Source organism: Sciurus carolinensis, chromosome 5, assembly GCF_902686445.1.
Source record: "Sciurus carolinensis chromosome 5, mSciCar1.2, whole genome shotgun sequence".
NCBI classification, from domain to species: domain Eukaryota; kingdom Metazoa; phylum Chordata; class Mammalia; order Rodentia; family Sciuridae; genus Sciurus; species Sciurus carolinensis.
This window is the reverse complement of record NC_062217.1, coordinates 122,647,294-122,661,802: the sequence shown is the minus strand read 5'-3', so window position 1 is coordinate 122,661,802 and position 14,509 is coordinate 122,647,294. Positions and strand designations below refer to the sequence as shown.

Genomic DNA, 14,509 nt, shown 5'->3' with positions numbered 1-14,509 from the left:
TCGAGGTCTCTCCCTGCTGCCTGGACAAGAGTGAGGGCAGGTGGTGACCCTCTCTGCTCCCAAACCCGCTCCCGTTCCCCAGGGCGCTTCCACCGGCCGAGGGATCTGAGCAGAGTTAAAAAGATAAACATTTCAACAACCAGGGAAAAGCCCGTGCCCCACCTCCATGGGCTACTGGGGACGGAGGGACGCAGTTAGCAGCTAAGCAGACACCAGGTTAGAAAGGACAACATGGGCTGGCGATGGAACTCGGTGGTGGAGCGAATGCCTGGTGTCCATGACATCATGGATTTGATTCCCTGCACTGGCAGGAAAAAAAAAAAAAAAAAAAACAAGAGGACAGTGTGTTTGGGCAGCCCTGGGCAGGCTTCCCGCGTCTCTCCCAGCTCTGCAAGACCCCCAAATCCCCAGGGGCGGGCTGGGGCTCCAAACCCAGGCTGCAGACAGATCCTGCCCCGGGGTGCCGGCTGCCTGCAGTTCCCAGAGGGCTGGCGAGCGTGGCCATGCCCTGCTGGCCAGGACACAGGGCACCTGGTTCAAACGCAATGGTGATACGGAAGTCACTGTCATCTGCTGCGCTCTGGCCCAGGGAGAGACGCTCTTCAAGTGCCACTCAGGAACCCAGCCAGGCCAGGTGTCCGGGGTGCCGCCCACTTTCCCACGGGGAGCTCTGCCCGGCTGAGTGGCTCCACGCTAAGCGGCTCTTCTGGAAGAATTTGATTCCGGGCTCAGATGAGTCCAGGTAAAGAGGTTTCCTGGGCAGGGAGGCCCCGAAACGAGCCCGTGGCCATTCGTCTCTGGCAGGCGCTGGTGCAGCATCCGCTTCCCGGAATGCCACTCGGGCACTTTGAAATAAGTGCAGCAAATTAAGTCACGAGCTGTGGCGGACCAGGGCCAGGCAGCTTTGAGCAGCCCCCACCACCAGCCAGGGCGGCAGAGGCAGCTGGGCTCCTGCGAGCGAGAAAAAGCGATTCCAGCCTGGGGGTGGCAGCTCAAGGCAGCCGAGCGTTACCTGGATCACAGGGGCATGAAATTAGCAGCAGCGAGCAGGCTGGAGCCAAGAATAGTTTGCAGAGTTGCCACCTTCAGATAGCTGAATTCTGTGGCCTGCGACGTGCAGGGAGGTGCCCTCGCCCAGGGCCCTGCGAGAATCTATCCCAGGCAGGCCGAAAGGTGAGCTCCCTAAGGGGAGGTGGGAGTGTCCTTTTGGTGGGCTCCTAGGCCCTGTGCTTGGGGCATCCATGCAGGAAAGGAGGGGACAGTGGCTGAGAGCATGGAGCAGCAGGGACGGGCAGCGCTGTCTCCAGGGGTCACACGAAGCCCAGGTCCAGAGAGGCTGCATGGAGAGGCCAGAGTCCTGAGGGCAGAACAAGGCTGGGGACAGAATCAGACAGGGAAGCCTGGAAAGACTACGGCTGTGCAGACTGAATCAATGCTGCCACCCTGAGGACAGGGAGCCCCCATCAGGCATCTGCACGCATCTGCAAGCAACACTAGCCCTCTGTCCCTCGGTCTCTCAGGGCGTCTCCAGGCCTGGCCTCATTGGGGTTACTGAAATCTTGCTCTCGCTGGGTGCAATGGCACATGCTTGTCATTCTAGGGGCTTAGGAGGCTGAGACAGGAGGATTGCAAGTTTGAGGTCAGCCTCAGTGACGTAGGCCCTAAGCAACTTAGCAAGACCCCGTCTCAAAATAAAAAAGTAAAAAGGACTGGGGATGTGGCTCAGTGGTTAAACCCCTGGGTTCAATACCTAGTATTATAAATTAAAAAAAAAACAAAAATCTTGGCTCTCTAAGAGTTCAGAGGCCCTCCCATCATTCTGGAATCCCTGCCAGATGACAAAGTTCCTGAGGCCTCTGGAAGGAGCTTCCCCACCTTCCCTGTTGGTGTGTTTGGAGGGCACTTCTCCCTTCTGCAAGGCTCCTTCCCCAGCCTCGGGGGACCTCCCAGAGACCACAGGCCGGACTCACCCTCACCTGCACCCTCTCGCTCCTCCACTGCCGCTCGCTCCTTCCCCGTCAGCCAGGAGGCACTCTACGGCCTCCCTGTGGTTACAAAGAAATGCACTTGGACTCTGCTGTCCTGCAACCCACCCTGGTCTCCTTCCTCACACTCCTGACGGCGCCTGCCACTCATCCGTTGGGGGTGAGCAGTGCTCTCCACATCCGGGTCCACCCAGAACCTGGGGGTGTGACCTGATTTGGAAACAGGGTCTTTGCAGATATGGTCAAGGTTGAGGCCAGCGTGGAGGAGGTGAGCCCCAAATCCAAGGATGGCATTGGGGGGATAGGGAGGCACACAGACGACCAGGGAAGAAAGGAGGAAGAGGCTGGCGAGACGCTGCCACGGGAGCCCCGGAGGCTAGAAGCAGCAGGGCCTGTTTCCAGCCTCCCGGTTGTGATACTTCGCTGTGGCAGCCACCAGGAAGTCCTAGAGCTTCCCTCCACTCCCAGAGGGATGGGGCAGGAGGCCGAGAGGGGAGGCTAAGCAGGGTCTTGGGTGGCAGATGGAAAAGGGGCTTTTGTATCAGAAGGTAGCAGGGAGCACTGGAAGGTTCCGGAATGGCCAACAGGTACCGTCAGTGCTGAGCACAAAAGAGTCACCCATGGAGTGACAGGAAGGAGTGGGAAGGACGGGAAAAGCTGTCACAGGGCTGCTCAGCAGCCACTGGTGTATTCACACAGTGAACAAGCGTGCTGTGTTCAAGCGCCACAGGGGTGACAGCTTGAACAGGACAGGACAGGGAGAGAGGTGCCGAGGCACCGAGTCTGGGCCGGGCAGGCCCGGGTGTCCCGCTGTCATGGAATTTGGATTTTATTCTAAGTGGGAAGCCACTGCAGGATTCTAACAGTTAAGAAGCTCGGTCCTGGCACATCCACTGAGGCCCCCAGACTGCTGTCCTGAGTTCTCTACATATCGAAGGGTTCAATGCACCCCTTCAAGGGAAGATTTGTGTTCCAGATGAAAAAACCAAAGCTCAGAGAGGTCAGGCAACTTGCCCAAAGTTACACAGCTCAAATCCAGCCCTCTGTCCCCAGAGCGTGGGCCCCCGTGTCTAGCACAGTGTAAGGCCTCTCTATTTAGCAGCTCACTGCCACAGCTCCGTGGAGAATCGATGGGAGGTTCCACCAAGCGAGGCGGTGTGGTCAGAGAGGCTGAGGCTGAGGCTGAGGCTGAGGCTGACTATGGAGGGAGAAAGAGAGGGATTTGAGATATTTCTGAAGTTCAATTGACAGGATTTGCTGAAGGACTGCACGTGGGGGTGGAAGGACCGAGGGAAGAAGGGATAACGCCAAAAGTTCCGGCTTGATGGGCTCTTGCAGCAGGGTGTGCTGTGGACGGGGCGGGGAGGAGCAGTCCATGCCAGGCGCCACCCCAGACACGGGCGAGGCACACAGTACTCCCACCACCCCGTCTCGCCTCCAGCCCAGTACGGGCACCGGCACCGGCACCAGAGAGCCCTGGGCAACACTCAGGATGGAGTCACCCTACCACAAAACTTTCTGCACTCACTGGGTATTCTGGGCACGCGGGACTCAGCTCGGATCCTGCCTTTGTGGAACCTCTCATGTAGTCCAGGGAACCGCGGCAAATGTGGGTGAAAACTAACAGACGATCCGTCAGGCGTGATAAAGGTCACAAAGAGAAATCAAGCCGGGCAGCACCTCTGTGACCGACCGGGGCTCACCAGTGTGGGGACCATCCGTAAGAGAAACCAGTCAGAGGTGGGCAAAGGCCTGTCCCCGGGTCAAATCCGGCCCCCACCTTTGCTGTAAGTACCGGGACTCTGTCACACCCACAGGGTCACATGCTGTCAAGGCACCTTTCGCTACGAAAGGGCAGAGCTGAGCAGCTGCCACCGTGAGTCCCCAAAGCCTAAAACATTTGTCCCCTGGCCCTTGGCAGACCAGACTGCTGGCCCAGACACCAGCGAGTGTGGAGGGCAGTCAGGAGTGAATGCCAGCTCTCCTGAGTCCCCGGCTCTCCTGAGTCCCCGGCTCTCCTGAGTCCCCAGCTCTCCTGAGTCCCCGGCTCTCCTGAGTCCCCAGCTCTCCTGAGTCCCGGGGTCTCCCCACCCTGCAGGGGAGAGGACAAGAGTAGCACTGCCACCAACCTCAGACCCCCTTTGCTGTTGAAGCCACCCAACAAGGGACAAGTGGCTTCTCTGACTGCCACGCTCCTATTCCCCCTGTGTCCTCAGAGGGGCAGAGGAAGGGCTCACAGACAGACAGAGGGAAGGGTCAGAGACACCAGGGCCTGGGAAGTCCACACGGGTGACCCTGAGCCCCCGCAGGATGCGAGACCCAAGGCTCCGTTACTGCTGATATCCAGATGGCCTGTCCTCCTTCCTCTTCTGCAGCCTGATTTCTGCCACATGACCAGGGAAAGAAGGAAGAAGGCTGAGAAAACTCCCCACCCACCACCCACAGCCCGGGTCTGACCAGGCCGTTTCTGCAGCCCCAGAGGCCCTGGAGCAGCGTCACAGACGCCAGGGCTGTGCTTGCCACGTGGGGGTGATCCGGAAGTGGTCGGGGTGCTCCAGCTGTCCTCCACAGGAGGAAACCCAGGAGAACCCTCAGGAGGAGGGGGGGAGGAGGGGGAGGGGGAGGGGAGGGGGAGGAGGGGGAGGGGGAGGAGGGGCCTTGGCCGGCTGCGGCGGGCACTTCCTCCTCCTCCAGCAATGGGTTTCCCCTGCCCAGAGGGAATCCTCTTGGCAGGTAAGCGTGGGCCAGGGCCACAGGCTGCTGCAGACACACACGCCCACACCCACCGCACACGCAGAGACCCAGCAGAGCCCCCGCAACAAGCCCCGCCATCCCGCAGGCCCCTCCCTAGACCACGGCTGCCCTTAGTGAAGGGCCGCCCCCGAGGCATCTCCGACACAGACTCTCATCTGGGTTCTGCTCTCCAGCTGCTCGTGATGATCAATCACATTAAAAAGACACTGGAACTCCCAGGGCCAGGCCATCTTCTAATGTGTGGGGGAAATCGCCTCTGGATTCTAAGGACACCTGCAGAAAGACACCAAATCGAAGGCAGAGAAGGAGAGATCGATGGCCCTGGAGGGCCCCGGGGCACGTAGGTGGGGGAGGGGTGTGATCAAGGGGGAGGAAATCAAGAGAGCTAGAGCCAGAGGCCACCAAAGGCAGGACCCTCAGGCTGTCAAGCAGGCCCGTCCCTGCCTCTGCAGGATGTGGCGAGAGCCAAAAACAGAAGAAGAAGCCGTCACAGGTGTAGTTATTGGGCCTGGCATGTCGGCTGGATCTGCAGGTGGTCAGAGAGTGGACGAGGGAATGAAAAACATGACTTGCTTTTGCTTCTGATTTTAAAAAATGGTCTAGAGCAGCCCGGACTGGGCGTCTGGTGGGGGACGGGGTGCTGCCCACTGCACCTGGCGGCTGCCACCCACACCCTGTGGCAGGAAGCCTGGAGTCCCCCCACCCCATCTTGCCCCCGACCATCCCTGCCATCTCCTTTCCTGTGGTGACAGCCCCCAACCCCAACCCCGCGGCTCCCGCGGCTCCTGCGACACCCCGCCTTAATGCGTCTCGATGGGTGAGGGGATATTTCACCCAGCACATACCTTTGGAATTTGGCTCTTAAAAAATGGATTGCCAGGGTGGGAGGGGTCGGGGAAAGGAAAGATAACAGATTGAGACAAACATCATTACCCCGTGTACATGTATGATTACACAAATGGTAGGGCTCTACTCTGTACAACCAAGAAATAAGTTTCACCCCATTCATTTACAATGAATCAAACTAAATAAATTATTTTTTAAAAAATGGAATGCTAGCCAGGCATGGCACTGCCCACCTGGAATCCCAGCGACTCGGGAGGCTGAGGCAGGACGATCACCAGTTCTAGTCCAGCCTGGGTAAGTTAGGGAGACCCTGTCTCAAAATAAAATAAAAAGGGCTGGGGAGGTAGCTCTGAGGTAGAGCACCCAGGGTCCAATGGCCAGTACCGACAAAAAAAAAGGTGTGTGTATGGGGTGGATTACTAGGACCTGCCCTGCTGGGTTACCAAGAGGAAATCTGTGTCGCACCCCCGCCAGCACGGTGGGCCCCCAACACGGCGGCTGCTGCAGCTTGTCTCACACCATCTTCTCCTATCAACCCTTCTGCGCTCATGCCCTGGTTTTTGGCCCTGGGCCAACAGGCCTGCGCCGGGTTTATTTGTGGTTCTCATTCCAGAGAACAGAGAACAGAGAGCCGGCAAGCAGCATGTTCTCTAAACCATCCCCGAACTGTTCCAGGCGGCAGGAAGTGAGCTTGCCACAGGAGGTGACCTTGAAAGGGACATCATTGAGGTGGGGGCTTCTGTTCACACATTCCTACGGGGTCAACTCCCCAACAAATGCTATCCATCCCAGCAAAATATTGAAATTACCAAAAACCATGGAGACCCTGAGCTGATGGAGCTGCAGGTGGTAGCTAGAGGCAGATCCAGCTGACTTCCCCCATCCCTTTCCCCCAAACTGGCCCTCAGGACACTGGGCAGACCAGCCGCCTCTTGCAGGGAAATTGGGAAAAGGTGGGGGAAGCACCATGAGGCGGAGGCAGGAATGAGGAATGAGGCAAAGAAAAATAGCCCAGAAAACGCAGACACCCCAGCACGCCTGTTCCCAGCCCCGGCCCATGAATCGAGGGGTGACAGGTCTCTCATCTCTGATGCCAAGAGCCAGGAGCTCGGGGCAGCCACAGGTACTCCATCCGCACCTGCCAGCGCCTGGAAACAGGCAATAAAGCATCTAGCAGGGCTGGAATGCTAAGTGCCTGCAGCTGGAAGGGACGGCCCGGGAGCGCCTCTCTCTGCCAAGAGCCCGCACTCCTCCCAGAGACCCCTGCGTTCGCTCACCCTCCCACAGCAGCCTGCGCCCAGGGGTAGGGGTGGCAAGACAGGCAGCGAACCTTTGGAGGAAGCTCAGCGGGCTGCATCATCTACTGAGGTCAGCGGAAGGCTGGGACGCGGGAGTCCCCAGTAAATATGAGGATCATAAAGCACTCGGCTAAGCTGACACCCGTGGAGATGCACCTGGGCCACGTGCAGCTCAGAAGTGTGGGCCCCAGCCCCGGGGGACTTGCACAAACCATGTTTACACAGCACCTGGGAGAGTGGCCAGGCCTGTCCTAACACCCAGGAATGGGCTTATTCCACATGACCCTAACATCTGGTTTTTTTTTTTTTTTTTTTTTTTTTAAACCAGGGATTGAACCCAGGAGCGCTTAACCACTAAGCCAACATCCCCAGCCCTTTTTTGTATTTCCTTTAGAGATGGGTCTCACTGAGTGATTCAGAGCCTCCCTAAATTGCTGAGGCTGGCTTTGAACTTGCAATCCTCCTACCTCAGTCTCCACAGCCTCTGGGATTGCAGGCATGCACCACTGCACCTGAACATATGGTTCTTTTACACACCAGGAAAACAAGGTGTCGGACTCAGACCGAGGGCCACTATCTGGCCAGTGCTACTCAAAAGTCAGAGTACCTGCCAGTCACCTGGGAGTCTTAGAAACAAGTGGGTCCTGACTCTGGGTCTTGGGTGGGGCTGGAGGCTGCATTACCCACAAGCCCCCTGAGCCTCTGGTCTCAGGACCACACCAGGAATGAAGCTGCACGCCACCCGCTCCCTTGCCGGGGGGTCTTCAGCTGCACAAACAGGCTCAGACCCACTGTTGAAGTCTTAGGTTCACAGAAGATGTCCCCCGGGAGTCAGAGCCATGGGGAGTGGAGGGGCCGGGTGGGTGAGTGAACGCTTGGAAAATACCACAGCTCAGATGAATTCAAGCAGGATCCCCGGGCTGGGCCACTGGTATTTTGTGAAACGCTCCCTGGTGATCCAGGTGAGCAGCAGCTGCACTCAGGCCCTGAGAGGCGGAGAGATGCCCTTTCAACGTGTCACATTCACGCCCACAAAGCTGGGGAAGGTTCTGGTGTTAGGACAAGGATTCGAAGGTGCTTTCAGAGAAGGAGCGGGGAGCCACCTCCTGGGCAGGGTGAGGGGCAGGGCTGGCTCTGCCGGTGTACCCTCCTGTCCCTGAGGGCTGCCCTGGAGGAGAGGCACAGCCACGCCATGCCACACCCCCACGCCTTCAGAGCCTGCTTCGCTTGCTTCTCCACCCACGCATTTGAGCAAACATCCCCTACCCGTGAAGTCCCCTCTTAGTCATCTTCCATCCACTGACCCCTCCCTCTGCTCCTTGGCTATAAATACACCTGTCCTTGTCAGAGTCAAGTCCCATCTCTGTCCCCTATTGGAAGTGTTCTCACTGTTTCAGCAAGTGTCAGTCATTTTTTTCTTTAACACTCCTCCCCTGCTGATCTGCACCCCCACCAACCCTGAAAAACCACGGGCATAGTGTGCAGTCCTGGGTTGGGAGGGAGGGGCTCAGTGCCACTGTCAATCAAACAATTCAGACACCTCACCTTGAGGCTCAGGCCTGGGCCACGTGGCCCCTGCCGCACACCCTGCACAGCTAACCCCGACGCCATATGGCTCCTCACACCTGTGAACTTTCTCTTGGTCTGCCTTGGCCCAGCTGTTCATTCCACCTGCAGTGTCTCCTCAGATCCACCCTGGTGACAGCAATCTCTCCCTTGGGTCCCAGACTTCTTGTCCCCAAGGCTTGTAGATACAGTCCTCATTGCTTCTATTCACACTGCATTGCCAGAACTCAGTCACATGACCATGCCTGCTGCAATGGAGGCTGGGAAATGTAGTTATTTTTTGTTTTGTTTTGTTTTTGGTGCTGCGATGGAACCCAGGGCCTCAAGTATACTAAGCACATGCTTTACCACTGACCTACACCCCGCCCTGAAATACAGTCTTTTAAATGCAGCCTTTTGAGTGTCTCCCAAGGCTGCTGTGATGAAATGTAACCCCCAATATGAGGTATTAAGAGGGTGGAAACTTAATTAGAATACGGTATGTAGAGAGGACACCTCTGAGAGATAAGGAGGACTAGGTAAGCATTAGAGTGAATCTCCATCTAATTGGTGGCTTTTTAAGAGACCAGACTGACACACACTCATGCTCCCTGTCTCTCGCTGAGTGATGCCCTGCCCCACCTCTGCCAGCAAGGCCACAGGAGATGCAGCCTCTCCGCTCTGGACCTCCAGAGCCATGAACCAAAATAATCCTACTTTCTTCATAACCCACCCAGTCTGTGCCACTGTTTTAATGGGACAGAGATTGGGCTATGAGACCCTGTCTTTGCTAACTAACTACCAAACTGCCATTTCCATGGAGACATGATTTTCTGGGATGAATCTACATTTAAAGACATTTCATAGCTCAGAGTGTAGCTCCACGGTAGAACCTGTGCTTAGCATAAGCCAAGACCCCAGGTTCAAGTCCCAGCAACAAAAAACCCAAACAAGTAAAAAAAATAAGACGATAGTTTCCAGCCCCCACTGCAGCAAGTGTGATCACGTGGCAAGAGTTCAGCCCAACGCAGTGTAAACAGAAGCAATGTGATTTTCAGGAAGTGCTCTTACAAGCAGCATGCATTCCTTCTTGTCATCTTCCTTCCTATTAATGTGACAACTGGAGCTCCAGTATCCTTCTTGGACCACGAGGTAACCTTGGACATGAGCGCTACACACGGTCAGACAACTGGATTCGACACCACAGAACAACACACAAGTCTTAGGCTGCACCCGCAACCCCAGACTTCAATATGAGAGAAAAATGACATTCCGCCTTGTTTTAACCACCTCTCTTCGGGAATTTTCTGTAACTCACCGCTGAACTTAATGCTATTCGATCCACACCTTCAAACTCCCAGAGGCATGGACTTTGGATTCTTGGGTTTACCAGACTACACTGGACAGAGTCATCACAGCCTCCGCGTCCCAAGTTAAAGAGGAAGCAAACCCAACGCAGGAATTGTGTCTCATCCATCTCCATCTTCCCCGCCACGTGAAGCTTGAAGCGCCACGCAACCAGGTCAGCACTGATTGCAATTTGTCCCCCTACATTCCACACAGCGTCCACAGCCACATCCACGCACCCAGCATGCTGCAGATGGCCCTGCAAAGGCGCACCCAGGCCCGGCGCCCCAGGCTCAGGGACAGCCTCCTCCTTACCAGGATGTCGGCGTCCTTGGGGTCCTTCCCTGTGGCTGGGCTGGAGCAGTTGCGCAATTTGAATGCCCAGTACTCCTTGGCAGTGACAAAGAAGTTCCATGGCAGCAGACTGCCGATGCCCAGGCAGAAGAAGATAATGTAGGCGGCGTTAAAGCGGTCCTCAGGCCTCTGCAAGCCGGGCAGCGCCTCAGGGTCAGCCCCGAGCGAGCTGGTCACAGGTCTGTATGTGGAGTTGGAGCTGTGACACTCGGCGTCCTCTGAGCCAATGGTCACTGTTGGAGCAGGGAAGGACACAGGGTCCGTGAGCCGACATGGAGGCTGGGCACAGGTGGGGGCCTGCCCACCCTGCAAAACAATTACATCCCTGTGCTGGGGCTCAAGGCCCCCGGAGCTCGGCTGGAGAGCTTCATGTTAAAGGATTGAGAAAGAGGAAAATCAGACAATCAGACTTGGAGAAGGACAGGGTGTCAGAACTGTAAATGACCTCGGGGGTCACCCTGACCACACGCGAGGACACAGGCAGCAGGCAAGGCCAGGTGTCAAACACTGCGGTAGAGTGGGGCCCATGACAAGCACGCTGGACTGGCAGGCTGGGCTAATGACATTCTAGTTTCTATGCAGCATCAGAAAAGGAGTTGGGACCCTGGATGGACAAAGAATGTTCTCTAAACTCTTTTCAACTTTATGCCCAAACAGCAAGGAGCGGGAGAGCATGTAGGATATACAATTTGTATAAAAAGGTGTGTGCAAAATAATGCACACACCTAGGCATTTGTGCATGCATGGGATGTTTCCAGAAGAAAGGGAACGAAACTTCAAATAGCAGCTGTCTCTGCAGAGGGAGATGGACAGGGAGGGAGGACTTCACTCTTATTCATTTTTTGTGCCCTTTGAACTTTAAACTATGTGACTTTATTGACTGTTCAAAAATAAATTTAAACTATAAATAAAAACAAAGTCATCTGAGCCGGCTGTGGTGGTGCACGCCTAGAATCCCAGCAGCTCGGGAAGCTGAGGCAGGAGGATAGAGTTCTGAGCCAGACTCAGCAACTTAGCGAGGTTCTGACAACTTGGAGAGACCCTGTCTCCAAATAAAATATAAAAAAGAGCTGGGGATGTGGTTCAGTGGTTAAGGGCCCTGGGTTTAATCCCTGATGCAAAATAAACAAAGTCATAAATAATATATTGTTGAAAAAAACTAAACCAGGATGTCTAGAGCTGCCTTCAGAAGCCTGTGTAACCTGATAGTCCACTCCTCATTTCATTTGTGGGGACAAGGGCCCAAAGCACAGACGGTCACAGACTAGGAAAAGGGACAGGGTGGAGGATTCCAGCTCCTGCCTGGGGTAGCACTCTGTTCACACATCCTGCCAGGAGACAGCCATGCTCAAGCTGTGGTAGTACCAAAAACAACACCTTGGGCACGGTACCAGCCTCTGAGCCTTCCCACGTGCAAAGCCAGGGATGCCTTCTTTACAGTGGCCCTGAACTGTGACTGGCTGGCAATGGCTGGCACCAGGAAGCAGCTATTGAACAAACAGCAGCATCCTCCCTGGCATCCTGGGCTTGTCACCTGTCTGGCTGGCTGCAAAGTGGCATCCCACTTCCATGTTCTAGCTGGCACTGAGGATGTGGTAGTAGCTTGATAAATGGGAAACAAAAAACGCAGAGAATAACTCAGTCTGGGGTCCTTTCCACAGCAGCGTCCTCTCCACCCTGTAAATCAATACAGAGAGGAAACTTGGCTTGCAGAGTAGCTGAGCCTGACTTAGGAGCATGGATCCAGCAAGAGGGCCACCTTGCTGCCCTGGCTGGCTGGGAGCGTGCCCCAAAATGGACATAGAGCTTTATCCAACATCTCGGGAGAATCTCAGGGCATCCCTTGGAATTAGGCAGGGCGGACCTTTTTGCCCTTCTACACGTGGAAAACTGGAAGCTCTGAAGACTTGCTTTTTCCTACTTCCAAAGAGAAAGCATTCCCCTGAGAGCTAAAATTAAGTCCTATGCTCACACACGCCAAGGTCATGGCTAGCACGTGAGCTCGCCAACAGCTGAATATGTTAGGTCCTACTCCAAGACTCATTCCACAGATGAGGGTTCTGAGGCTCAGAAAGTTTGAGTAGCTTGCCCAAGGTCACACAGCTACCAGATGGCAATAGTGAAGTCACATGTCAAGCAGGCCAGACTTCTGGGCTTCCGTGGGAGGGAATGTGAACCTGTGTCTGCTAGTTCCAAGTTCAAACCTCCTTCCTGAAGGCCTTGCAGCCGTTGAACTGGGAACAAGGCAAAGGGAGTGACCCGCGTGGGCACAGTATCAACATCTACCGAATGATGGGGCTGTGCACAGCCAGGATAGCACCCCCTACCGGGCAGAATGTACCCTGGAGCAGGCAGCCTGCCCAAAGTAGGCACCGGGCATCTGTCAGCAAGTCTATTTGGCTCTCCCCTGGTTGAGCAAGTCCCTCCCATCCAGGGTGTGCTTGTACGCACACAAGCTCACACTATCGCACACTTAAAATTGGTGTTAAAGAAGGTGCAAAGTGGCTGGGGATGTGGCTCAGTGGTAGAGCACTTGCCTAGCGTGAGCAAGGCCTGGGGTTCAATCCCCAGCGATGAAAAAAAAAAAAGTCATTATAATCCATAGACGTCAACCAGATGTTCTACCCAGAGACTGGAAAGGGGCCAGCAGTTGGGTCGCTCAGGCCCACACTGGGCCCACCCCTTCTCAGCTCAGCATCTATTTGTCCAGGGCCATTCAGCCTTGACCAAGCTTCTGAAGGAGGCAGGGATTTTCTCTAACCTGGGTCACAGGCCAGGGCACTGGAGTGCGCAAGGTCTTATTACTCTTTATAAAAGCTAGCGGCTGGTTTTGGGATTTAAAAAGAAAGACAACGAAAAGCAAGGAAACCACCAAGGTCCTCAGGTTAGGAGCTGGCCCTGCTCTCTCCCTGGGGGCCAGGGGTGGGGCAGCCCCTGCACCCAGCAGCAGAAACATGGGGTCTGAGGCTGCTGAGCTGGGAATCCTGGGTGTCCTGCGGTACCACCAAGGTTCCCGACTCTGGCTAAGTCGATTTGCCTGTGGGACTCGATTTCCTCCCTGGGGAAACAGGTCAAGGGGCTGGACAGCTAGTTGGGAAGCACATCCCAGCGGCCCTGGCAGAACAGCTTTGCGGCTGTGGGTCCCCAGCCCAGGCAGGCCCCCAGAGCCAGGCACCTCTGGATCCTTTGGGTTGCCTGGTCCACACTCAGGTCCCCGTACCCAGGCAGTGAGGTACAGGCTCAGGGCGGAGGAGGGTGAGAATCTGGGGGAGAGAAGATGGAAATACAGAGAGGAGAGGAGAGTGCAGAGCCGGGAAACGCGCCGACCAAAGGGGCCGCGCGGGGGTCAGAGCGCGCCGGGCTGAGAGCGCGAACGCGGGCGCAATCGGGGGCCAGAGGAGCTCGTCCGGCCAGGCCCAGTCGCTGCCCGGCCTCGGCCGCACTTACTGTCGCCGCCGCCGCCGCCGCCTCCCGGCCGCACGGCCACTGTGACTCGGGCTCCGCGGGCCGCAGGCCCGGCTCCTCCTCCTGCCCCGCCCGCCCGCCCGCCGGCGCCGGCGCCGGCGCTTCCCGGTTCGCAGACTCGCTCTTGGGCTTTGTCTCCGCCCTGCGCCCCGGGCGCCCCGCCCTCCACTCAGCGCCGTGCCCATTTCGCAGGTAGAGAAAGTGAGGCGGACAGAGGCAAAGCACTGGTCACGCCCGCGGAGCCGGCCTAGCGTCCAGGACCTGGGAGAGCTCACCTCACCCCCACACTCCAGCATAGGACCCCAACCTTCCCTGATTCTCCCACCTCTGGGCGGGCCCCATCCCCAGACTGAACTTGGCCTCCCTAGCTAGGCAGAGGTTTTCAGCAGACCCAGAGCTTGAAGCATGGCTGGTGCTAGTCAGCAAGTCCCACCCTCACGCTCTGGCCTGCTGGGTGTAACCAGGCGCAAGTGTGTGCATTCCAAACTCAGAGGCTGCACAAGTTAAATTGACTATTTGGAGGTCTTGGGAATTGCGACTTGGGAAACAGATTTGGACAACCCTAGTTAGTGCTCCAAAGAAGGCAGGGCACGTGGGAGCTATCCTGAGTTAACAAGACTGGTTTTTGTTTTTCGGGTTTTTGTTTTTTTGTTTTTTTTTTGGTACAGGGTTTGAACCCCAGGGGCCCTTGACCACTGAGCCACACTTCCAGTCCTTTTTTTTTTTTTTTTTTTTTTTTTTTTTTGAGACAGGAGCTTGCTCAATTGCTGAGGTTGGTCTTGAACTTGGAATCCTCCTGCCTCAGCCTCTCAGATTTTAACAGGGGTCCACTTTATGCTTTCAATATAGCCCTTGCTGCCTGACCACTGCAACTTATTTTTAAAAGGACTCGTTTTTCTCTTCCTCTCTCCCTCC

At 56.0% G+C, this 14,509-nt stretch overlaps 1 protein-coding gene across 3 annotated transcripts in view; it reads right to left on the bottom strand.

Annotated features, from left to right (window-relative positions):
• Positions 1-13,714, bottom strand: part of Slc29a3 (solute carrier family 29 member 3) — a 33,857-nt gene extending 20,143 nt beyond the window's left edge. The window contains exons 1-3 of one of the 3 annotated variants that reach the window (XM_047551881.1): positions 13,577-13,627; positions 11,664-11,806; positions 10,091-10,362 (exon numbers count right to left, since the gene is read on the bottom strand). In XM_047551881.1, the coding sequence (XP_047407837.1) occupies positions 10,091-10,362; positions 11,664-11,700 (309 nt within the window). In that variant the 5' untranslated portion in view covers positions 11,701-11,806; positions 13,577-13,627. Of the gene's footprint in view, positions 1-3,513; positions 3,989-10,090; positions 10,363-11,663; positions 11,807-13,576 lie in introns of those variants that run through there. The other 2 variants (XM_047551882.1, XM_047551883.1) reach the window with 2 other exon arrangements.
• Positions 13,715-14,509: the final 795 nt, after the last annotated feature.